A 26,775-nucleotide genomic window follows, 5' to 3' on the forward strand; every position below is an offset into this window, starting at 1 on the left:
TTTATCACTTAAAAGGTTTTGATTTCATCAAACAGAGAGAGAAAGCCTAAATTCCAGCTGTTTTCAACAGATGTGTATTTGAATAGCCTGTGCTGAGAAAAAAACCCAGCCTGACCTTGGCCTCCCAGCTCAGTGTTTGGTGCACTGAAATTCTAGGTTTTGCTGAAGATCAGTCAGTTTTCTCTTCACAGCAGCCATCAAAAGAAAGGAAGAAGAAAGCCTGTTTAATAAAAGTCCTTTTCATAAAACACCTTGAAAAGCATCTGTGATAAACAGAACACAGAGCAAGACATTTATGTCCGGGGCTGAGGATCAGGAACGCTAAACCTTCAAGATCAGGAACTCCAGTGTTCTCAGATTCTCAGGGCTTTGATGTCAACTGATTGCCTGCAGAATTTTACACAAGAAAGCCCTGAAGCCAAAGCTGCATTTGGCTCAGAGATGGGACTGTGAACAGAGCACCGTGAGTGGCCTCTATCAGCAAAAGGAATTTTCAGAACATTTCCCACTGACCCCCATTCCTTCATTGTGTCATGAGTAAGGAGAAGCAGAGAGAGATCCTGAAGAAAGCCACGGACCCAAGTGCAGCCACAAGCAGGTGCTGCTGTCACTGAAAATTCTCCTTCTCCCCTCTCTGCCTCCCAAATACCTTCCACTACATCAGACAGGTCACCTGGGAGTAATTATAATTACTGCCATGATTCCTCCTGCAGTCCCACACATCTCTGAGCTGAACAGATGGTCCAGGGGTTCTGCAGGTAGTTTTTTTATCTAACTGATGTTTACCTGCAGCATGTCCTGACTCTTTGTGGACAGCAGAGCTGGGGATTTCAGGCACTGTCCTCATTCCAGCAGAGATTACCAGTGCAGTGAGGCCTGTCTGCTTTACCCACTCTCAAGCAGCCAAGGTTTGAACGTGCTGGAGGCAGGATCCCATCAGCCTCCTCCAAGCAGCCTTCCCCTCCTGCTCGGCTTTGCCCTCCTCACCAGTGTCACAGTTCAGATATTCCAGCCTGGGCCTCCCAAAGGGGCAGAGTGACAAACACGCTGAAATGTGATGAATGTGTTAAAGGCACCAGGGCTGACCAGAGAGCTCCAGAACAGAGGATGCCATCACATGAACCATTGAACAAGCTGCTGTCACTGCCAACAGCTCAAAGTCCTGGACATTTTTCTGCACACTGCAGCAGACTGGCTCCATCTGGAGTCCCAACACAAAGCTCTCCCTCCTTCCCTCAGATCCTTGCATAGAAAATGCAAATTCTGCTCACTTTGCCCAGCTGAAAGCACCACAGCACTCTTTCCTGAGGGAGCGGCTCTCTCTGTACCTCAGGAAGCAAAATCCATTTCCCAAACTGGGTCTCAGCCCTCCCAGAGCTGTGCAAATTGTAACCACAGCCTGACCTTTCCTGCTGCTCCTGGGGCAGGATGAGCTCTGTCCCTGCATCCCTGCCAAGGGCTGCCAGCAGCAGCAGCAGTGTCAGAAGGGCAGGTGTGGGTGGGTGGCATTGCCACTGGAGGGAGAGTGGGCTGTGGCAGTAGATAAATACATGTTTTTAAACAACTGCTGTGTGTTCAGAGCCTGGTGAATACAGAGGGGGCTGGAACAGGGCTCTGGCTCACAGCAAAGGCAGCACCTCAGACTCCTGGGCACTCTGGCCTCAGCTCCAGCACCAGGCATTCATCATCTGGGATGGATGGAGCACAGGGAATGGTCCCACGTGGGGACAGGGATCCTGTGCCAGCAGAGATCTCCTCCTCCCTGGTAAATGTGTAAGGATTGCCCGATCCCCAGCAGGCTCCCTGTCCAAAAGCATCTGCTGAAGTGACATCCCTTGGAAAAGATCAACTTCCAGGTATCACTGCTCCTCCAGCAGAGCCACAGGCTCACCTGAGCCCTGTGGGGATCTTGGCACATGGTCCAGAGACTGCAGAGTGTAAAACCTGCCAAGAGGATGTCTGGGAAACACACATGTGGCAAAGCAGACATTGCCAATTCCTGTGAAGTAACTTCAATGTGCCTGAATTTATGGCAGCCTCCCACTAAGGATTCCTGATCTCTGAGAATCCCAGCCAGAGACTGCAAACTCTGCTGAGGATCAGCCTTTGAGGAGGGGGCCCTCAGCTCCCTCCTTCCTCCAGACTTGCAGGGTTTGAGTTCAATATTACATCACCCCCCAAAATCTAGAACCTTCTGATTTCTGCATTTTCCACAGCCCCCAGTTCATCACTCTTCCAGTGGGAACAAAACTGTTATGGCAAGTATTCCTGCTGCATTATTCCAGCTCTTCCATCACCCTGGCCAGCCTGGACCAAGCCCCATCTGACCTGCTGTGTGGCCTGGCTGTGTGACACCACCACAGCACAACAAAAACAGATCAAAAATAAAGAGAAAATCCTCATCCAGCTTTGCAAATCCCTTTCAGATTTACAGATAAGAGAAGCTCTGCTAGTGCTGAGAGGCAGGGATCCCAGAGACAACACAAAATACTCCAGGAAAGATCAACAGCAACAAGATTTCAGCTGGTTCAAATCCAATTTCTTACAAACTTTCAGGCTGATTCCTATCTCCATCAAATCTGCCTGTATATTCCTTGTGTTCCTGACAAACTATGCCATTAAGTTCACATTGGGTTAACTACACAAAACTAAACACATTTAGTTTGTCATAGTAACTGAAATGACAGTAAAATATTTTGGTTTTGTGCAGCACACAAATAAAGAGGGAAAGGGAACTGGGACACGTTTGTGAGTTTACAAATACCCTGACAGGCAAAACAACAAAAAAAATCATGCAAAGAAAACCACTGTGCCTGACGGAAAAGCTGAAGCTCAGGGACTGATTTAGCTTCCTATTGTTTTCTTAGCAATGACTCAAAATGCTTAAAATTGTCCTGAGTGCCAGGAAAAGAGGAAAGAGGACATTGCACTGAACTAAATCTTGCAGGGCTAGAGTCGAGTTTAAAATCTGCTTTGTAAATCAGAATTGACTGCAGTCAGTCAGTGAGACAAGTCCAAGCCTGGATTTGCACGGACACCTGATGTAAAGTTGTGGTTGTGCTTTTTATTCACACAATAACAAGAAAAAGGGAATTATTTTCAGTTAATGGCTTTGATTAGGCTCACAGCATGATAAATATATCAGGACTGCCAGCCTGGAGGGCAAACACAACCCTCTCCCCTCCTTTCTGAAAAGATTCAGAAGGAAAACGCTCACATACTCCCACTTTTTGGCTGCTTTACCGACAGGGAAAAGAACCAATAAACAGTTATTTCACAGTAGAAGAGAAAGGCAGAATAGCTTGTTTTAAAAATGCAACTGGGTCAGTTGCAGCCTCCAGTAGAAGGAATGGGCTGCCCATTCCTCAGTGAAACATCCCTCGGCGGACCTCCCTCCTGCTGATGAGGACAAATAGGCCCTTTTATAGCAGGATTTTTAAAAGCGCAAAGTGATTTGAGGCTTCAAGTCACCAGGTTTCTGCAGTGCCTCGGGAGCACAATCTTTAGGCTCTTTGGAAAATCCTACCCCTAAACTGTTCTCAGCTTTGTCATCTCAACCCCCTGGTGACACTGGGCTCATGAAGAACAAGAAATCCAGCAACACATCCCTGCGGAGAGACACCATCTCCTAAGCGCGGCATTTCAAAGCTCTGCAAGCATCAACTGGCCTCCGAACAACCCTTAATGACACGAAGTGCGGCGCTGAGCCGTGGTTAGTTGGAAAGCCTGGGTTAGTGGCACCACACGGGGGTGAGAGCAGCCCCGCCTGGCCCGAGTCCCTCGCACACTGACCTTGTGCAGAGCCCGAGCCGCTCCCGGGCCGCGGGGCCAGAGCCCCTCGGGGCCCTCCTCATCCTCACCCACCTACGGCGCTGCAATTAAAAGCTCGCAATTACCCCTGCTAAGCCTGTTCCGGCTGCGGGATCTGCTTCGCTGTCTCTGAAGTCGTGACCTCCGGAGCAGTCGGTAGTAGTAGGACGGTCTCCCAGAACTTTTCCTGCTGTTCATGGACATTTTTGGATCTATTTTACACACACACACACATGCAGGCACAGGTTCGCTCTCCCCTCTGGCACAGGAGCAAAACAGTCCCGGCGTTTTAATGAACTGGAGGGTGGTTCTTTGGAGTGGAAAGGGAGAGGGGGGAAGAGGAACTCTTCACTTGACACATTTAAAAAGAAAAACAACAAGAAGAAAACATAAAAGAGAGAGAGGGAGAGGAAAAAAAAAAGCAGGCGGCACCGGAGTGCATGTCTCAGCTGAGGGAGGACTCCAGCGAGCAAGATAAACTGTGCTAACAACTCCTGCCCCCAAAAAGATAAGGCTGCTGGAGTAGGAATAGGAAGCCAGAGTTGGCCTGGGCTCCTGAAACGTGAAGCATAGGCTGGAAGAAATCCTGGACTGGATCCTCTCCGCCAGATAGCAGCACCATCAAAGCGTCCTGGAAGGATTGTCCCGGCTCCGGCCGCTCCCCGAGCAGCAGCAGCTCAGAGCCCGCAGGAGGCTGCGCCTCTGCTGCACGAGGGATCGGGGAAAGGCTGCGCTGGGGAAGGGGATAATAATTTCCTGGCCATGGGACACATGTTAATAATCATCATGGAGCAAAAGCCCCGGAAAATAAAGTGAAATTTGAGAGGGGAAAACTTTAATTAGAAGTTGAATGAACAGAGCTCCAGACTCCCCTGGAGGCCCATTTCCTTTCAACATTCAAACTGAGTTATAGCACATCCCACAAATTAGAGAAAGGGCCTATTTACCATTTGGGTCCTGATGGCAAGGAAGATTCTGCCTCCGGCTCATATTGCGCCATAAAATTACATTTCAATGGGCAGAATTAACACTTTAAGCCACGGAAGAAAATAAAACAATATATGTATATTAAACAGACAAAAAAATTCACTCCACATTTACTGTTTCAAAAGGTCAGAAATGAATTGTCTAGAATCTTGCACCTAAGCTCCTTCCCTTGCTGGCACAAAAATGACTCTGAAGGAAGAGTGATAGAAAACATTTCAGAGACCCAGAATGGTGGCCAAGAATTTAACGTGAGGCTGCTGCTTCTCCCAGGCTGGCAGGTAGCAGAGAAACCTCATCCGAGTGGGATGAGCTGCAAAACAACATCTGCACAATAACTCTGTGTTGTGTCCTCGGTTTGTCATTCTTCCCAGACTTCTGTGCAAATTTATCTCCGTGGTGTCCTGTGACCAGAAACGGGCTTGGCTGTGGATGAGCCCCGTTCCCCCCCAGCAGGAGTTCCAGGAGGAGTTGGAAAGCTTCCCTGGATTATCCTGTGTTGTACCTCCAGTAACAAGAGGCACAAACTGTTCCAATTCAGCAACTGCACTGGGACAGGAGTGCCTGCCCCAGCACCAACCATCCTCTCCGATTTTAGGATTTCACACATTTCTGCAGTCACAGAAAACATCAGAACTCTGCACAAGCCGTGTTTTCCCATTCCAGTCGAGAAGTAAACCCACACTGTGTGTCATCCTTCCAGGAGGAAAACCCAAGTCTCTCTCTCTCCTGAAGTCCATGCCTGGTTTTGAGGCCACGCGGGAGGAATTCGGCGCCAGCTTTCAGGCAGTGCAGGAATGAGCTCGGGAGGGCAACGACAAGTTCAGGTCAAGGAGGCAGATCCCAGCTGGCCAGAGGAGGCTCCCTGGCCAGGGAGGGGGATGCTGCACCGGGCCATCGCTCTGCGCTCAGCATCCCGCAGCACACCCCGGCACTGGAAAAGCCTTCACTCACTGCACGTCTGCTCTCTTCTTCTTAGCCAGAATAATCTTATTTTTCATATTTGGGTACATAAAAAAAAAAAAAAATACAGGGACAACTCTAACTGTTTTCCAGATGAACAGGGACTCATCATGTGCAGCTGATTCAATTCACAAATGGAGCTGAAAACATCCAGAACACAGTGATGGGAAAGGCTGAAAATACTTAGGTTTGGATAAAGATTTGCTGCAGATGAAACCCAAATATTCAGGTTTCTCTCTGCAATTTTGTATCATAATAACTGGGATGAAAGCTCTGAAGAGAGTCTTCTACAACTATGCTTTTATCACTAGAAATGTTATTAAAATGGTCTATCCATTTTGTCATTCCCAATAGCAAAAAAAAAGGCACTGATGGAAATGAAAGTTTAAACAAAATAATTTTAAAAGCTCACCTGAATTTAGATGATCTGAAAGGGGAAGGTTTGATTTTGTTTAACTGGAGCCAGGTGACTCACGCTCAAAGCTCTGGGGATGTGGAAGAGGCGGGTGCTGGGGAATCTCCTCAAGCTCTGAGGGAATGTGAGGTGGGAATACTCGGTATTTTTACTTTTAATCAATCTAGCGCCTTCAGAAACATTCATACAGGTGACTATGAGGCAGGAAAAGTTAATGAGGGACTGTAAACAATGACAAGAGGAAGCAGCCCTATATAAAACCATAAATAAATGGTTGGGAATTGTGTTCTGTGTTCCAGTTTTGCTAGCTCGGCTCTGTCTCTCTCACTTAACATTTTTGAAGGATTTAACTTCAGATGCTACAGAGCAACAGGCAGGAAAATGAACAACCCACATGGGGGGGATGTGACTGGGCTGGACCTTTCCAATTAATCCAACACTGCTCTATTTTCTTCTTTCTTTACTACATTCTTTCTCTTTTTGAAAGCCACACCCTGACACAAATGCTCTGTGTAGAGCGGAATATGCCACTCACAAACGTGGGATTATGAACTGCTCGGGAGAAAAGCTGACAGCATGAAATCTCCATCTCTGAAATAACACATCCCAGTCTGGCTGCTCCCTCCAAAAGCCAGCTGCATGAGCTCAGACACGGAGCTCTGCTGGGTCCTTCAGGAAGAAGAGCAATTGGAGATAAATGTAGCAGTAATTTTTGGGGTGTTAACTCCTCCTCCCCAGCACCAAACACAAACCTAACCAATGGAATTAAATATAATTAAAGACATGCCAAACTGTGGTAAAACACCCCGTCTGAGGCACTGCTAGCAGAGAACTCAGCACCCAGGGCTGACCTGGGTGTCACCCACTGCTGTCACCCTGCCCTTAAACTTTCCTAAACCTCAGAATTCATGGCAAGGAACTTGAATTCCTTGTTTTGAAGGTGAAAGTTTCCGTGCTCTGTCAGTGGGGTCCAGTCAGCCCCAAAGCCCTGATTTGGACAGGTCTGAGGATGCCCTGACTTGTTCACACACAGAATTCATGGCTCTAAATTCAGGCTGCCTCTGAGACAGCAGCTTCAGGGATTTCATTTCAGTTTCCCAGTCTTCTTTCATAATGAAGTGAACTGAAGTTTTCAAAATTTAAACTTAACAAACAACAAAAAACCCCCCAAACCAACCAAACAAGAGGAAGTTTCCGCTCGGCCAGCAGAGAGGAGTGGTGGGTAACAGCTTAATTTCTAATTTGCATTAGTCCAATGAACTGCAGACAGACCATCAAGAAATTGAATAAAAATCAGATTAAAACCCCAATTTCCCTGTCACATGCAACCCCTCTGTGCCTGAAGAATGGCCATACACTCCTGAAGTCCGAGGGAAAAGGAGGAAGGGAAAATCTGTACAAAATATCTCTTTTCCAAGCCGAGAGAAACAGTGTTTCTGTCAGTGCTCCAGACACTCTTTGCTCACGAGTGCCTTGCAGACTCCAGCCCAGCGCACCCTGAGCCTGGAAGATTTCCAGGCTTTTTTTGCCTCAAGGCTCCCAGGGATACATCAGCTCACAAGCAGTGCAGGGAGGAAGGTAATTTCCTTTCTGTGAGGATAACTTAACTTTCAATTCAGCTGTACCCACACCAAAATCGCCAGTGACTTTTTTTTTTTGAAGACTTATAAAGGAAAGTTCCATACACATAATTAAAGTAAGTTCTTTTCAGTATTTTCACAGCACATGATGATTATTTTTAGAGTGCACATAGGTAAAGTAGTTACTACCTGAGGTAAAATGTAGCAGCTTCTTGAGAGCCTTGCAACAAAATGGTTCAGAATGAGCATTTACTTTAAATTTAGGCAGAGAATTCACTGCTCTCCATTTATTGAATGGTGTCACAGCTACCACAACACTATGGATTATTCTTGCTGTGCATATGGGGATGAAATCCAAATGCAAATCAAAAGCAGTCATTACACATAGTATAGATATTTAATGATATTAATGAGCAGGAAAAGCGGTGCCATATGAAAAAGGAAGAGGAAGAATGTACATGTAAATAATGAAATATTAAATAAGTGTTCAGGCAGTCTCCTGGAAGTTAAACCAGGACATTAATTCTTTCAGCATCACCATCTCTCCATGCAGATTGTGCCGGTTGTTTACTGTCATTATGGTCATTATACACCATGGCAGGGTGGAGATGCAAAGGAGGATCAATGTCCCATTGTTTTGGGATCTGCATCACCACCAATTAAGAGCTGACTCGTGCACAGCACTCATGATCTAAGGAAATGCAGAGTATTGCACACACTGCAGTAATGGAGCTCCCAAGCCCATTCCATGACTGGAGAAGTGAAGCCCCGAGTGATTTACTCAGCATCATGTGGGAAGGCTGGGGCAGAGCGAGGCAGAACCCTGCACCCCTTATCCTTGCCCAAAGAGTAAATGGAGCTTCCCCACCCTCCTGAGACAACTCCCTCGAGATGAACAAGTACTGAACATAATCATCTTCTTTTTCTACAGCATCTTTTGTTCACCAGAGCTCAGACACTTCTGCATATTTGCTTCTGCAAATACTTGTTCAATTTAATGTATTTAAAACATATAAACTTCCTCTTTTACACACAGGTAAAAAAAAAAAAAAATCCAAGGAATGTGCCCAATACTAAGTGGGAAAGTCAGTTATTTGCTTCTAATAAATAATGTTCAGATTTTAAGAAAGAGTCATAATGTATTTTTAAAATGTGAATGAAAGAATTTCTCAGATATCATTGTCCAAAAAGGAAGTAAGAGAAATGACACCTCCAATTCCCAACAAGCTGAGTTTTGGATCACATTGAAATTTCTGCAACTCCTTGATGGTGGGAATTCACAACACGCTGGCTCCGAAGGGCCAAAGGAGGAGGCCAAAGGAGGAGGCCAAAGGCGTTATCCCAGGCTCTGTGTGGAACAGGCAGGGTGCAGAGGGGAAGCTCCCTGGCCCAGGCAGGGCACTGAGAACCCCGGAGACGCTTCCTGCGCTCATCATGAACTCCGGGAATGGGGCAGAAACAGCGAGCCTGACCTCAGAGCACAGCACATTTCCTGCCCGCTTCCCTGCAGAACAATAGAGCTAAAGAACATCAGCTTCTCACATCAGCGAGCTGGGGGAGACCAAAACAAAACCACTTCACTTGCTCTGCTGACACAGAACACTCAGGTACATTGCTTTATGACCTGACTGGTAATGATGCTAATAAAACTTACAAAGTCAAAATCCATCTAAAGTTTTGTGCTAAATTTCCACAGACCTAACAAAGCAATTAAACACATGGAGTCCAATGCAAATGGAAGAAGAAACTTCTATCAGAATCAAACACTGCGTTCCTCAGAGCAGCCTGCTCCTTTCTCACCAGGAGGAAAATTCCAGGAGTGTGAAAACTCCACTGTACAGCAAAAATTCCAAAACAAAAAGAAAAATCTTGTACAAATCCCTAAATCAAACAAAACCCCTCAGACATAACTGGGAGCTGCACAACACTTCCCAGAACTGTGTGCATCTTCCATGCGGAGCTGCTGGCAGGAAATATTTGTTTAAGTGGGACTATTCTTCCCAAATATCCCTTATTACTAAAATAAAATGTTAGCAGTGATTCATTGAGTGATTAATGTAGTAACTTCAGCGCTGGGTTTCTCAGCATCCCCCATTTCCTTCTCCAAGACAAAACTGGGGCAGCTCTCTGCCATCACCCTGGGGGGGCTCAAAAGGAACCTCAAAACCTCACCTGGTCCAATCTTCAGCTGGGAGGGAGCCCAGATGATGATCTTTACCTTCTTATCTGCACATTTTAATAAGCAAAACCCACATCACCTCTAGGTTAGGAATCTAATTATTAGATGTAATAACAAATTACTGTAATAAACTGCAAAATCCGCATTGACCTTGATCAAAATATTCATACAATAAAATAAATTAACTCCTAAAAATATTTTTACTTTGTATTTCAGCAGTAAACTTGCTGTTGTGTTGCTGCAGGGAAGGAGTTGATAAAAGTCTGGCATCACTGCCTTCCTGTGCCAGATTTATGGGTTATTATTAGCAGAAGGCTCAGCTATTTATCGTGAGTTCTGTTACAGTGGCTTTCCAATGTGGCTTGCTAAAAGATCAGGGAAAAAACCATGAACCTTGAAACCATGAAAGCTCCTGCAGGGCATCACTCTCCTTGTTTGTGTGGAAGTTCAGTCTGTTCTAACCCCAGGTGGGGAGAAGAGAAGGTTTTACAGGTGTTGTAGAGCCCAGGAACTCCTGTGTGCACAGAGAACTTCTCCCAGTCTCAGGAACACCGTGGGCTCCAGGGAAGCAGCCGCCTCCTCTCCCCTCCCGATGCCATCTGGACCTGAGGCTCTCCCTCAGCAAGAATTAGCTCTTGGGGTGTTTAATCTCATGACAACATCCACTGACAGCAGCATCTCTGCTGGCAAGTGAAATGAAAGATTAACTTGATTACACATGCTATGTAAAACTTATTTCCTGATTAATTAATAGATTAGGCACTTCCAATTCATGTTTAAATGCCTGATAATGATCTCATGCTCATATAACAAATCACTGATTTATATACACACAATCTAAACTTCATTTTTCATGTGACAGATTATTTTCTTCCTTTCCTTGCCACATAATTTGCAAACTCCACTGCAAATATAGTTGCTCGTTTCACTTGCTTTTTGGCATCAGATGACTCATCCAAGGAATATTTTGGCAAGAATGATCTTTAGCCATCTTCCTTATCAGTCTGACATGACAGAGTAGCACAGAAAACACCCTCTGTTTTGGAAGTTAACAAGTTGAAAAATGAGAATGTAGCTATTGTTTTTAAAGAGGGCTTTACAAAAGTGACTGGAAATCCTGCAATCAGTTTTTAAATACCATTGTGAGGGTGGTTTATTTAAATTTACGTTTTTCCTTCTGGCACAACAACAGAGGGCTGCCCTGAGAGATGTTATTGTCTGAGTGCAGCTGATTGCAAAATGTGGAGAGCCTCCTTGAAACAACAGAAATATGAAAAACACTCCAAGAGCAAAGCAAGGGCTGGGATGTTTTGAAGTGTGGAAGCTCAGGGCACTAACACCACCAGTGCCTGAGCTCTCCTGAGCCAGGGTCCAGTGCTGGGAATTCTCACCCTGCTGGGTCTCACCAGCCCTGGGCAGGGAACTGGGTGATGATCTGATAAAGGACACTCCAAATAAAAATAATATAAAATATTTAGCAAGGCACACAATGCTCCTCTATTGCAGCATCAGCTCAAATTGGTTTTTTTTCTGCTTATCTTCCTACTTTTTCATACATATCTTCCACTCACAAGTGTATGTAGTCTATATGTTCCCATTTTACATTTTATATTTTTAGAAAGAAAAAGCTACTAAAAACCCTCTTCCTACTGAATTGATATGCTTTATTCTTCTAATATACTAATGTTTCCTGGATTAACAAGTCTAATTCCTTTGAGCACCTGCGAAGGTCCATCCAATGGCAGCTTGTCTTCACATCCTTGGACATCCACGTGGCAGCAGCCTTGGACGAGCTGGCTTGCAGGGTTTGTACAATTCATTAGTCAAAATGCCACACCGGCACAAAGAAGGCAGTTTGTCTGTTTGGTGTTTGATCTAAGATGGTTGGGTGGCCTCAAAGCAATTTTGGGAGGAGACACAAAGAGTAGCTTCTTATTGAAACAGCTCAAGCTTGGTGATGAACGGCCTCACAGGAATCATCCTCCCAAGTCTTTCTCCACCCTAAAACAGAACTTGGTTGCTGACCCCTTTGCTGACCCTCCAAACAGGGACATCTGAGGTGAACTCTGAAAAGAGAACAGCACCAGGCAGAGCAGAGCACTCCCAGCACTGGGGATGGGGCATCACGTGCACTGTGCAGGCATTTCCTTGGCTTTTCATCAGGGAAGAAAATGCAAACACCTGCTGGAACTCCGAGTGCAGGATTTCAAAACAAACTCTATAAAGAATGAGGAGTTCAGTGGAACTTTGATATAAAACACTATCAAGTGTGCAGCCCCTAAACAATGCACAGAAATTCCTATAGAGATCTAGATCTATTTATCTCAGGGCAGCAATGGCCCCTCCGCACTGCGCAGCTCCCACGGGCCGCAGCAGGATGCAGCCTCACAGCTCAAACTACACAGTCAGGCTTTGCTAATCTTGGCCTAACTCAAAACTCTACTTATCTTTTCCTTTCTAAATCATCCCCAGGACAAGACTAGAATCTCTTTTGAAATGTAAAGGTTCTATAATAAAATTTAGAAAGCACATATGGTACAAATATCAAGCGTGAACATCTTTTCCCATCTTGTAAGTTTCAAAGACTGTGCAAACAGCACTTTTCCCTGGTTTTGATCATGCAGCCAAAATGAGTCATCTGTGAACAATTATGGCTCTGGCAGGGGCCTGACTGTTGGAGAATGAAAGGAAACACTTTATTATTGAAATGATCAGTATGCCAAGCTGAGAGGCGACTGCAGAGAATGTTAAGAGTCCTTTATGCTCCTTCAGCCAGCAAAATTGAAAGCAGAGGATGCAGCACTCCCCTCTCGGACACCTGAGAACACCTGAGTTGAGAATGGGCAATGCAAAGCACGAGGAAGTGGGAGCTGTGGAGATGAGCAAGGGAATACACGGCAGGAAAAGAAACACAACCTTAAAGCAGGACGCCTGGCTTAAGAAAGTGTTGGTTATTCCTGGCTTAGTTCTCCCAGGGGAGTCATGAATGTATTAAAGGAACACACAGTCAGAGGCCTCCGTGCTGAAATCCGAAACTATTAAAGGACATTTGTTGGGAGTTCAGGATTGGCTGAGTTTAACAGGATCTTCTGAAAGGGGATGAATGGAATTCCCCTCGAGGAGAAAAAATAGCAACCAAACAATTTAGTAAGAACAGGGATCTCCCAATGTGCAGCCCATTTCAGCAGCGATACTGCTGTGTCTGGGTTTGCTGCCAGCAGGGACGAGGTAAGATCCTTCTAGAATTCCAAGGGTAACTTGGGATCTAAGCTGCTCGCTGAGAGCTGGGCAGGGCAGGGAGCTGGGCAGGATATCGGTTTGATGGACTTGGCAAATGGGGTGAGCAGGAGATGATTTTAAAATTGGACTATGAACAAGCAATGTATGAGAGAGTAATTCTTGTCCTCTTTTCCATGAGCAGCTTGCAGAGGGAGGGGGAACAATGTGGTGATCACCACCCAGAGCCTACAGACTATTTAAAGACCATGAGGGTTGACAGGATGACAAGGGAGACTCGTGTACACAGAACTGCTAATGGAAGGTGTAGGGGGGAGATCAGGGAACAATCTGATAAAAGCACATTTTGCACTCTGAAATACAGGTCCAACTCCCAACAGAAGAGATGCTGGAGGAATTTAAGATCAATATTCTGACAGCAGGACCTCTCAGGTCTGAACATTAGCTGACAAATACATCTTGCTGTTTCTGAAACCCTGAGCTTTGACAACCTTTGGAACAGATTATCCCACCATCACCACAGTTTGGGAAGCGTGGATCCAAAATGAAGTGCCCTGGCAGTCTGGAGCCCAGGCTGAGCTTGCAGGCTTTACACCATGGGAGGGTGAAGGCTCACCAGTATGAGGGGATTCGTGCTGGACAGGGCTAAAATGTAACTTCCCTGAGATCCTGAGCAGGGCAGGGAATGTTTACAGATGTGGTATTTGTCTTTGCAGGAATCAGCCTTGGAAAAGGTCACATTCTGCCTTCTTCAGAGTCTCACAGGGACCAGGAATGCCACACTTACTGTGTCAGGGCAAACACAAGAGACTGCAGATTCCTGTTATTGAGAGGGCTTTGGAGGGTCCTGTTTAGCTCGTTATACAAAGACACTTTTGCTCCTAACAGAACTCATCAGGGCAGGGCAACAAATTTCCTCCAGATCTACTCCAAACAAGACAGCCTGGCAAGCAGGGACACACCGGAGGTGATAAAACACTTAGCAATGCTGAAAACACACACGAGGAATTGGAATTTCCCAAAATGCTCGTTCTTTGCAATTTCAGGAAGTAGCCCATGGTTACCCTCACAGTAAGTGTCAATCCTACATGGAAGGTGTCTTGTTTCACTCAGGAGCAGCCTGGAATGTCATCTTGGCAGCAAATGGAGTGTTCTTTTTGTTTGGGTCATGTCACTCATAAACTTCCTTCCATAACACACTGAGCTGGGTATAAACCCAGATAATACGTGGTATTGTGGAGCTTTTCCCAGCTGTGGCCAGGCTGTGCTTTGCACACATGCACTGTGCACCTCTCTGCAATTTGGTTTTACTTTTCTGAGCATTCCTAGGTCACAAACAAGCCCTCAGAGTCCATCACTGCTTTGACTATTGCAACAGAAATGAGATAGTTTCAATTTAAACCATAAAAAACCAAGACAATGTCAGCAGTCTTGGAAAAACATTTGTTATACACACTGAGCACGGAGGAACCCGGGAGAAGGGAGAGAGCTTTTCCAGCTGAAAACGCCAGAAACACCAATGCTGTGTCAGCACTTTAGAGTCTAAGGAAACCTGCTCTGTTCTGGACACAACCCTGCTGCAAATCCAGCTGCTCACAGGGAATTCCATCTCAAGGCAGCACCTGGGAAGTGCCCAAGGTGCAAACTCTGCTGTGGCCAGCACTGGCTCTGAGGTTTCCTCATTTCAGCACCGGCCTGGGCTGTTCCCCAGCAGGGCTGTCCCCTGGCAGGGCTGTCCCCAGGTACCACTGTCCCCTGGCAGGGCTGTCCCCTGGCAGGGCTGTCCCCTGGCAGGGCTGTCCCCAGGCAGGGCTGTCCCCAGGTACCGCTGTCCCCAGGCAGGGCTGTCCCCAGGTACCGCTGTCCCCAGGTACCGCTGTCCCCAAGCAGGGCTGTCCCTGTCCCGGAGCAGGCAGCAATCTGAGCTCCGCACGCCTCTGCTGCCGCCCGCAGGCGGCTCCGCCTGGGATCGCTGCCACATCCCCGGGCCAGGGTTAGCGCTCCCTCCTAAGAGCGGGCTTCCTCCTAAAAATCCCTTTCTACGGAGCTCAGGAAACATGTTCACTGCTGGTTTTCCCTGCCCAAATGCTAAAGAACATTAAAAAAAATAATACCCCTTTTAGTGAAGTTTGTTACTCCAAGTTTCATTACTTCCAACCTAAAAAACTCCAACAAACCACAAATCCTTGTGTTTTGAAATAATAATTAAATGAGGAATAGTATGGGTGGGACCATGAAAAGTCAGTGGCAATGCAGCAGAGTTAAACATGTGTAGGTTTTATTTCTAGTCACACGCTGAGGATCAGTTCCTAACTCGTGTGGTTGTATCCCAGGTAAGTTTGTCCAGATTTCACATACAAAGAGGTCAAATGGGTTTTTTAGACTGCATTTTCTGTTCTGTTCTTAAAAAAAGGAGTCCATTACATAAGATGCTGACCAATCTGAAGGCAAATTAACAAAAGTCTTACACCCATGCTTAATTCCAAGAATATGACTGAAGGAAATCTCAACAGCCCAGGTTTCATTGCTTCCATCTGTAACAGCGCACAGGCCTGGGTACGCTCCCAAGCTTTCACCCAAATCACTTCCTGGCCATCGCAAAAGTTTTACAGCCCTGCCTGGGAACCTGCCCAGCTTTCCCAACCTGCTTTTTTCCATGTCGTACTGAAAAGCATATGTGGATTTAATATTTGCTAATCCAATGACTGCATTACTTAACTTCATACAAGTGAGCTAAACGTGCCAGCATCAAACGATCCCAGAGCCCTGGACAAAACTGAATGTCTGGAATACGCCTTCAGAAACAGTGGGATGCAGCCAACAACCACTATGGAACACAACCTGTGCCCAGGGCAGAACTCTAACAAGGAATGTGACTCCCAGGTGGGAGCTGAGGATCAGAGAGCTGAGGTACGGTGTCCAGCCAGTCTGAGGCACAGCAGCACTTGGAGCAGACTTTAGGGAATCTTTTCCCTATGAAGAATGGATCAGAGAAGTATTGAAGAACAGGAGTTACTGCTGCAGTGCACTCCCAGACCTTGCTTTGGACACAAGAAGAATCATGGACTTGCCCAGTGATTGTGACCATCAGGTGAAGCAGCCTCTCCTCCCTCTCAAGCCCACTGTGACATGATGGCCATTCCCAGTGCATTTTCCCCTTGCCCATGGAAGAGGCCCCAAGCTGAAGCACACAGAGGATTTTGGTCCAGCTGCCTGACCCCAAGCGATGCTGTCACTTGCTGTCCCCTGAGAAGTGCTCTGACCCACGGGCCCAGCTTTGCTCTCCAAATGCCCAGTGCACCTCCAGTCTGTGGAAGGATGACAAAGAACATCCCACCAGGAGCATGGGAGACGAGGTGGAGGAAGCTCCTGGCTATCTGCCAAGCCTCACCACTCTGCTTTTTCATTTTTAGTTTCTGCTCTTTGCTGGAAAGTTTCTACTTATGCTCTGGTTTCCATGGCAACTGCATTTCTTGCCTTTCTTCTCTAGCATTAATTTTTTTATTTGATTTCCCTTCTTCCCAAGACATGACTCTCTTTCCCTTTTGTAAAAAGGAATTAAGTGTTGTCTTCTCTTTGGTTGTTGATATTTTTAAAGGAGGTAGGAGACACTTTCACTCAGCCGCAAAATCTGTCTAGAACAGCAGCAGAGATTTAATCTCCCAGGGAAGAATGTCAGGGGATTCCCTTGCAGAAAAGCCATTTACTGTAATTATCTTAACAAGATTATGACATGTAAGAGTTCCAGGTACTGTGGAACCCAATATTTTTTAAAAATTGGCTGCTCGTTTTTATGAGACCTGACCTGGCCATTTTTTCCTCTACAACTAAACATTTTAATTTATTTTTTGTAATCACATTATTTGTGACTCTTGAGCAGTCTCAGGAGAATAGTTTAGTATTGGAAGTGCACTAGAAATGTGTTCTTCAGTTCCAGACTGTAGGAGAATTCAAACTTTTCACTGACAATGTTCTCACCTGGCTGGGTGTTGGGGTGAAGCTGAAGGACCCCTCTTTCCCCTGCCATGGTCAATCACCCACACACCCTCACACAAAGCACACAGAGACAAAAACCTCACAACTCACGGAGCTTAAGCTAATTAATTTGTCTTGCCCTTGTCATGTTGGGACTGAATTAATCTGACAACCTGAATTCACTTGAGAAGGAAAAAATTCATCAGAATAGCAAATCTGGATTAGATCTACCAATTTGGTTTTTCCAAGCTTTAGCTTCATCATAAACACAATTTATACGCTGCAAAGCTCTGAAATAATACAGGTTTTCATGCCAGTTCACTATGAAAGATTCTCTCCACATCTAAATTCTCCAGCACATTCAGGCCATAAACTGACCCTCCTGTACAGTTGTAGATTACAAGGTTTCCAGTCTTTATCTCTGCCTGGTGGGATTTCACAGTAAATTCTTTCAGGACTGAATAATTAAAAGAAGCAAAACCACAGCATTTGGCTCACAAGGCAACACAAACAAATCTGTCCATGGGTGCTATCTTGTTTGCAGCACATGTGCACAGATTTACATGTAGGATTGAGGCTTAGTGCTCTGTTTGTTTAGATTTTTCATTATTCTGTATCCCAAGCATAAGGTAAACTGTATAAAGACTGAACTTGGAACAACTTTAAGAGTGAGCTGATCGTCTTAAATCATTTCATTAATCCAATTTTGTGTTTTTTAAGATTCTTACTTCTCAGAAGAGATAAGGGAAATGGGTCAGAAGTGAGAAGTCCAGTCTACGATACTTGGTTCATGTCTCACTCCTGCTCTTGAATTCTCTCTTCCAAGGAATATCTAGGTCAGGAATTCACAGGATCTTATATAAATCTGGCTATTTTCAGTGTGTTTGCCAGCCAAGCTATCTGAATTGTCAGATATTAAATACATGTGCTAGGATCTGTACTGTAAAATCCCATTACAACATACACTGTGCATGAACTCCCCATGGATTGGCTTCACTGCAGGCCAGGTCCCCCACTTTGAGTCAGGGTCAGGAGGAAAGTTTTAGACATCTGAGCATGGCTTCCCTGCTTTCTTGCCTCGGAGCTCCCAGGATTAGGGATTCAAAGAGCTGCTTTAGGCGTAGTCCCCTAAATCGCAGCCATAATGCGGCTTTTATGTGGCCACGGACAGGCTTCATGTCTGCACTGTTTCAATTCCCAGTGTGGGGATTGATTTAGGCAGACAGCAGCTTACTCAGCTCTCTCAGCTGCTGTGCTGAGGCGAGAACATCCAGCAGCCCCTTGCTCATCCTCGCTTGATTTAATGATTTGCTGGCCAGACTACAGAGAGCGGCTCAGGAACTCCTACCCAGCGTGCCATGATTTGTGGGTTGCTGTTGCTCATCTGTAATTGCAACGAGAAATGCTCATCAATCATCGCAGCTCTCCAGCAGAACGTTGGGAGATAGAGCAATGGAGAGCTTTCAACCTGCCCTATCTTTTTGAAAACATTCTAATCCTGCAAATAAAGATCTGGATGTTGTTCCAGTGCCAGGACAAGAGCAGCTCCCTTCTCATCCCAAAGGGCAAAACCATCCCTTGGTGAAAAGACCCAATAGTCCTCCCCCAGAGCAAGGACAAGAGGGGGCTGGGAGTAAAATCTGCTAATCTCCATGTCTGCACTCATTAACACCAAACTCTCAATTTACAGCATCAAAACAGTTTTCTCCAGCTCTCTTGGAGCCCCTTTAGGTACTGGCAGAGGCTCTGAGATCTCCCTGGAGCCTGTTCTCCAGGCTGAAGAGCCCCAACCCTGTCAGCCTGTCTCCAAAGCAGAGGTTCATCCCTCATCATTGTCCAGAACTACAGTCTGACACAAGTGCCCCTCTCACATTCCCTGTGCCTGAGCTATCTGAGCCCCATTACAAATGTTTCCTCTCCTCTGTGAAGCACAAGCTGAAAATCACCATCACTTAGTCCCCAGTGGGACAAGAGAATCCCTGTGGATAAACCCAGACTGAATGGGGATTCCTGGGAAGCTGCATTCCAGATCTATACAATCTTTATCACCCTCGTTACTGCTCACCCAGATTTGAAAACTCTCGTTTTTTAAAAGTCCTGTGGACAACACACCTTCCCAATAATGTCCAGATTTGAACCTCTCACATTAATTTCCTGTACTCTAATAGAACACAAACTTAACACGATTTATTGAGACAATTAAAATTCAGAAAACAAGCTTCTCCGTGCTCCATAAAGCACAGCAAATTTATTTGCTGCAGTCAGTAAAACTCTGCTGCCTAAAGCTGTGCAGTAACTCAGCAGGGCCTGGCCAGGGACTGTGGGACCCTCAAAGCTGGGTTGGGATAATCAATTAGAGCTGGGTCTGCACCGGGGCTGCTGCAGGGACCCCGCAGCTCCCAGGCCCTTCCACACCTGGAGAAGCAGAAAAGAGTCAGGAAAGTAAAGCTTTGGAGGGTCTGTGGTTGGTCTGTGTTCAGCTGCCATGTCTACCAGTCCTACCAATAATTATGACCAGTTTTGAAGCTGTACATTTACACTATCCAGTATTTCAAGCTCCCTTAACCAAAGACATAATAGAACTGATTTTTCGTCCACCAAATAAAAAAGCCTCTCTAGTTTGGAATTATTGGAATCATTACAGATGTGTAAGAAGGCTGCAAGCATTTGGATACACCACACTCATGCTCAAATACATACATTTATGTAATGAAATCACTTAATTTGAAACAGACCACCAAAAAGCCAGCTTGCATTTAGGCTGCCTCAAAGAAGAGATGCCACACTAGAGATTTTCCCAGTTACTTATAAAATAATCAGTTCTTTAAAGTTATCTGGTTTGAGAGGTATTTATTAAGTGAATTTAGAATATAATTGCTCTGAACAATGATAAACTTGTATTATACCCTGAGTAAGCACTACAGGCAGGTGATAAATTGCAAAAGTAATGCTACATCAGTTTAACTTCCTGCCGAGTCACCCTGAACTGCTCCAGCCTTGCACAAAATAGCCCCTGCTTTCATTACTAATAAAACACAGAATTAATTACTCAAAATAAAAGAGGCCTTGAAAATGTGCCCAGACACTGAACCATGCTGGCTTCTGCATTCTTTTTCCTTTTCTTTTTTTTCCTATAAAGGAACCTCAAACCCATTGCTAGTTATTTCTTCAAAGCCAGCTGTACCACACAAGGTTTTGTTCCAGGACTCCTCCATTCCCATGTGTATGCTCAAGCCCTGCACACACAGCAGACTCTCCAGTCACCATACTCCTCTCAAAATACTTAAACTGATGGCAGGCTGCACCACAAATTTCATTTCTCTGACTGGATTATGAGAAAAAATAGCTCAGTTTTGGAAATTCTCTCAAGCAATGGAAATATTTTAGACTGGGATCCAAATCTTTCAAACGTCTAGTGCTGGACTGAAATTCTCCAGAGACTTTCAGGCGATTCTGCTCCGGCTTGAACAAGAAGAATCCTTGGTTTGTTATTATTAACAGCTGGGAATCTTTATTTCCCTGCTCTCCAGTAAGAAGGATTCCAGCTTCTCCCAGAATCTCATCATTATAGAACATGCAGGTATAGAGCTGTGCCTGTTTTCATCTCAGATGTTTTCCAGGAATTTGCTTAAAGATAAAACATCACCCAAAGTTTCCAGGAGATTTTAGCTCCCGTCCCCTTTGTGTCACCCCCACATGCTGTCACGGGGCTCTGGCAGTGGGTGACCTGCATCCTCCTCCGTCAAAGCAACCTTGTCACGAGCAGGACCAGGAAAAAGCCATAAAACTTCTTTAGAGCAACACAAACACAAGATTCCCACCAATTCCTAACCAGAGCTTTTAAAAGCTCTTGGGCACCCATCCAGCCCTTTTGGCTGCACTGTGCTCATGGAGTAAGAGAACATGGGAGAAAAGATCCAAGCAGCACAAGAAGCCTGAGTAGCCAAACAGCTGCACAAGGAGCCCAGCACGGGCTCTGCAGGGTTCATTTTGGAGCCCAGCACAAGGCTGAGCACAGCCTGGGGCCTCGCTGTCTGTGACAAAGTCCCTGCTCAGCCTTGGGCACCTCCTCTCAAGGCTGACCTTGAGTTCCGGCTTTGCCTGCAGAGACAAAACTCTTCCTCCCTTTCTGGACCGCCTAGCTGGGGATGGACCCTCCAAAGGAGAGGCCTTGGAGGTTTTCTAATTGTCAGAGACAGTGTGGAAGGTGCTTCATGGACCTCTCAGGGCTCCCCTGCATCACCTCCTGATGTATGAACATCTCTGCTTCTGCTGAGAGACTGCAAAGTCACTTTTCCCATTCTCTGAGGCAAAGAGTGACACATAACGAAGGCAGGATTTAGAGCGTGGGCTGAATCTCATGTGAGAAGATTCTGACTGCAGAGGTAAAGTATTGGCTAAATTTTATAGTGATGGAGTTAATTTTGTTGCTAAGAAAAGCAAAGGCATGATGAAGACTGGCTCCAGAGATTACACAGTGTGTGGTCTCTGCACTTGAAGAGCTCTGCACAGCACTCGCTCATGTTACATCAATTACTTTAACAAAGTTAGATTCAGAATAATATTTATAAAGCTGAGATCCACAGACCTTTTTGCAATCACCTGGGTACAATCACCTTATTCACAAAACTGGCTATAAATTATGCTAATCAGTGAAACACTCAGAAGATGAAGAGAGGTTTCTTGTGTAATTTTAAATGGATTCCTATAAAGAAAAAAACTGGGAATATATAAAATTACAGAGTTTCAGTGCACATTTCTGTTTGAATCTTGGCTGTTGGTGATATAAAGGTTAAAGCACTATGACCAGGAAATTTAAAAGATATCATTTTTATTGTGGGACCCCTTCTGTGTCTCCACAATGATTAAATATAATATTGGAAGGTTTTGATGGACACCTATGTAATCTTAAACACCAATCCTGGCCACTCCAGTGAAGCCTAAATGAAATGGTAATTTTGCTCTCAAGACAGTCCTTCCTATCTGTGACTCGGTCCCTCTGTTGTATTTTACCATTATCTTAAAAATAAACCTTTTCCTTTGTGATTTTCATTACATAAAAAGTTGAACAACACAGTGAGATACAGTTTTCTTTTCATGTCCTTTGGTGGGGTGGGGGTAATTTAAAAAAATATTTAACTTCAGCCTATCTCTAATGTATATTTCAATTAATGGCAAATTCCTGTACATTATTCAGGTGAGACTGCACCTGCTGAGCAGTTGGTGCTCCTTGAAGGTAATCAGCAGTAGAATGACCTTTGTAGAGTGTGTGGTTCTTCCTGTAAGCGCTGGGATGTAAGAGCAGAGGGACTGCCACTCCTGAGGGAGGGTCCTGCCCAGGATCAGGAGTGTTCCCTGGTCATGGAGAGCTGGCAGGTGTCTGACTGCAGAGCTGCATTTCCACCTGTCCAACAACACGGGCCTCCTCTGGCTCCTGAGCAGCCGAGGAAGTCAGGAAAGCACAGCCTGGGAGGTCACTGGCTGTGAAGTGATTCCCATCTTTCAGCTCAGGCACAAGAAAGGTAATATTGCACATGTTTTTAAACAAATCCCAGGATCTGAGGTGAAGTACAGGAAATCCTGTATTAGGTGTGACATCTGGCAGCCCTTCCATAGGGCTGGATGCTGAGAAGTGAGGAGGATAAATGGCTCCATAAAGGCAGGACTGGGCTGTGGGCATGGGCTGTCCTGTTAGCTGGGCCACTGCTCTTCTCCAGCTGCCTCTGCCTTTTCTAGGATCAAAGGGAAGTATCCCAGGTCTGTATCCCAGGCTTGTATCCATGCTGCACAACTTCTCCACACCTTTTGCCCAGGTTTCTCTTTACTCAGCTCAGATTTTTCCCCTTTCCCTGCTCTGTTCTTCTGTTACTGGTCACAGCTCATCACCAGGTACAGACACAGGTGACTCTTCATCTGACTTCGTTTCTCAAGTTCAGATTCCATGGAATTAAAATCCCCAAACAAAAGTTACAATTTATGGATGTTATAACAAAGTGTCCAGACTTTTGTGTGACTCAAACCCTTTGCAGGCCACTCCTGATCCCTGTAACACAGACCTAAGGGCTTTAAACCGTTAAGGAATGTGTGTGTGGATTCTTCCTTGTTTCCATGAGGTTATTTGTCGACACACTAAACAGTGCTGCTACTTGGGACACAAAATCCATTAAGAGGAGTGATGTGCTAAAATTAACTATGTATTTGTTTTCTCTTCAGTTTCTACAGAACATGAGGAGAGATACAGATGGTTAACAGCACTGAGATTATAGTGATAGCAGTAAAATTTGATGACTCTTATCAAAAGCATCGTATGGCTTATGAGAGCAAGTAGCAATTAAAAGAAAAAAAAAAAAAAACAAACCAAAACTCAAATGATTTCCAAGCTTACCCTGGACAGGGAACAGGAATAGCAAAGGGGAGTTAAAGCCCATGTCCTACTGCAGGATTTATTAAAATAAGAAGATCACTACTTCAAACCTTGACAGACACAGGTTACCTGAAGCAGTTCGGATCTGAATGAAACAGAGGTGCTGTGTATGAGCCTGAATCACTGACAAAGGGAGATTTAAATCTGGGGTGGGAATTTTACTGCTCAGGAAAGCAAGGGAGGGATCAGCTGCACCAGCCTGAGACAAAGGCCAAGCAATAGCTCCAGGATCTCCAACTGGCACTCCAGACAGAGCACTCTTTCTCCATAGCTAGAAAAATGCTGTACAGGCAGGGAGATGCCTGACAAAATAAGCTGAATCACTCACTTCTCCACTTTCATCCAGAACAAGACTTTGTTCCGTCTCTCTGGATGAAATATTAATCCAGCCTGTAAGAGAACGATACCCACAACCTTCCATCAGAGACCTCTCTGTTCAGACTCCTCTGTGGAGAATTACCTTTGCTCTTTCCCCAGCTGGAAAAGCTCTTGTATTCCTGTTTCCCCCTCCCTCTTCTGAGCTCCCATGACTGGAACTCCAGACTTTCCAAAGCTACAATGATTTATTGAAACCAGTTCTACTTAGTGAGAGCTCTGGCAACCAGAAGCTGTGCTAATGCACCCAGCAATCCACAGAGCAAGATAAAATCTCCCAAGAACATTTTCAAGTGGTAAAAGAAGAAACAACGAGGGAAGGGTTGGAAATTTTCAATGCTCCCTGAAACATGGAAGATCAGGGACAGAGAAATGAGTATCTTTTCTCTTAAGATGCATATCTGCCCATTCAGTGGAGGAAAATCAGGGATTGATTCATTAGAAATCAGGACAGACAAAAGGACAGGACACGATGTTCCTTGGCTTGGCCTCCAGGGAACACATCCAAAGCATCTGTAAGAGATGGACCCTAACCCTTAAACATTACAGCACTTTCAAAATATCCATGGTACATCTACTGGGATACAAGATTTTTATAGTAGGAGAAAGTTTCTTACAATCCATTGGGGAATATGTTTCTGTGTTGGTTTTTAATTTATATTTAATCTCTATCCAACACCAAAATATGTACATATATAATTAGCTTAAAATATTCAAGAACATTTCTTGATGTGGGATCCATTTGCAAGGAAAATGATAGTAAGCACCAGAACTGAACTGATTTACTGACAAAGCACCAATATTTTCACAACAGAGCTTAAAAAAATTCACCACATTGCTCATAGATGGCTCAAATGCCTGAGATCAAGAAGACAGGCAGCACTTTCCAAAGGCACATAAAACAACAGAAATCTCAAAAGGCCTTTTGTACCTTTTTGACCAAAAATACTAAAATAAGATACCAATTCTCAAACCTTGACTTTACTCTAGAGTTTCAGTTCTTCCACACTGTCCTTAAGCCATTTAATTTCAGCTCTGTTACACAGGGGCTGCAGAAGGAAGTTTAGTACAAGACTCATCCCAACTGACACTATTCTTTGCCTTCAGTTCTCTGCTTCTTAATTAAAAATTACAATCTCAGAACAAGGAGTAGGAAATCAGGGTTTGAGCATTTAAAAACCCCTCACAAAATTGCCATGAAGTTCTGGCGACGTGTTTTTAGGGCTAAATTTCCAAGATTTATTTGAGTCCCAATAAATCTTATCCAGTCACTCTGTACTGTTCCCAGAATGACATTCTGGGTCAGGAATCTAACCCAGGACAGGTTGTTGGCAGAGTTTCCTGTGACAAAAGAGAAGATGTGGGGTGAAATTCCTTGAGAGAAAGAAGGACTCCCAAAATTTCCATGAGGAAATTCTAAATCAACCCTCCTTTTTCTGATTTTCACTTCCACAGCTGCTCTGCAAAATGGTTTCTCTGGTCTGAGCCAGGAACCAGGAATTCTCTGGTCTCCTGTGCTTACCACTGGATTGTCCCAGTTTTTCTGAAGTCCTTCTCTCCCCATCAATGCTTCTCTTCTGTTAAAGCATTGGTTTCTGTGCTTCATCTGACCTACATTGAGGCAAAATACCAATTTTTTATCTTGATTTTCTTATCTTGATTTTTAACATGGTGATAGTCTACTGGCAAGCACCAGGAGCAATGACATCATAACAGGAGGCGGCATCTATTCCAAGGAGCTCAGAGCCAGCAAAAATACTCCCAAGATCACAAAAATAGTTCTTATTACATTTTACTCCTTGGCAAAGGACTATTAGATTACATAAAAAGCAAGGCTAGCGCAGATACAGGCAGAGAATTTCATGGTAGTGGTAGAGCCTCATCACTCTGGGTCATGTCTGAAAACTGGAAACCTCAATTCTAGGTAGGTCAGACTTATCTTAAGCTGAAGTTCACTAGAAATGTCCTGATTTAGACACCAGGCACTGAGTATGGCAGAAGGAGCCACATTCTTTGTGAATTAAGGAGACTGAACTCCCAGGGAAGGTCTGGCAACCAAGTCAGACAAGAGAGTTGTGGTGGAAGAGAAGAGGAAAGGAATCTGTGTGGATTTCTGAGATTAGGATGTAAATATATAATGATGTGGCATTGCCAGAGTTGCCACTTTAGCAAAATAAAGTACTTTCTTGCAGTGAAAATGAGAATTCTTCATCTTCAAGGAAACAAAAACCCTGGTTTGCTGAAAAACCTGTGCTGAGATTTTCCAGACTCCAAAAGACATGCCAGGTGGACTGTGCTCCCACAGCGAAATGACAAATGTCTTTCAGCAATTTGTAATTGGGAAGAAGAGCAAAGAAAGGGAAATGGGAAAGGAGGAAGACTGTGGAGGAAGAAGAATGGCAAAAGACTAATGGAGAACACAGGAGATCCTGTGCCACTGCAATACCATGAGAAAAACTCCCTGTGTGTGACCCTGGACAAGGCGCTTCTAACCCAGCTCCCCTTCAGAAGAAGAGGGTAAAAGCAGCATATTTAAACTGGCACTAAGTTATCTGGATTAGAGAGGGCAAAACACTGGAGCATTGCAGTGCTGATGATCAGAGCAGCACATCAGCCACAGGCAGGCACACAAAAAGTGGTTTGCAGCTACACAGGATCCCATTAAAAGGAAATATTGACCAGTGCTAAGTTGTGTAAGGGTTCGGGAGGGATCCAGCAGGAACCCTCTGCAGAAGGGTTATAACCAGGAAACTCTGCCCTTACAAGAATATCTGTCACAGTCACACCAGTGAACCAAGGAACTGCTGTTGGATGAAGTATGAAAAGCAAAAAA

The 26,775-nt window shown here is 44.9% G+C and overlaps 1 protein-coding gene across 5 annotated transcripts in view; it reads right to left on the reverse strand.

Annotated features, from left to right (window-relative positions):
- The window catches only part of DAB2IP (DAB2 interacting protein), a 160,258-nt gene that overhangs the window by 124,363 nt on the left and 9,120 nt on the right, over window positions 1–26,775 (reverse strand). For 2 of the 5 annotated variants that reach the window (XM_014258012.2, XM_014258010.2), the window contains exon 1: window positions 3,897–4,161. The exons of 2 other annotated variants lie outside the window; for them this stretch is intronic. In XM_014258012.2, the coding sequence (XP_014113487.1) occupies window positions 3,897–4,014 (118 nt within the window). In that variant the 5' untranslated portion in view covers window positions 4,015–4,161. Of the gene's footprint in view, window positions 1–3,792; window positions 4,162–26,775 lie in introns of those variants that run through there. One more of the 5 variants, XM_014258013.2, reaches the window with a different exon arrangement.

This window comes from Pseudopodoces humilis, chromosome 22 (genome assembly GCF_049639895.1).
Source record: "Pseudopodoces humilis isolate 2021_Gansu_Grassland_sample_001 chromosome 22, ASM4963989v1, whole genome shotgun sequence".
Lineage (NCBI taxonomy): Eukaryota > Metazoa > Chordata > Aves > Passeriformes > Paridae > Pseudopodoces > Pseudopodoces humilis.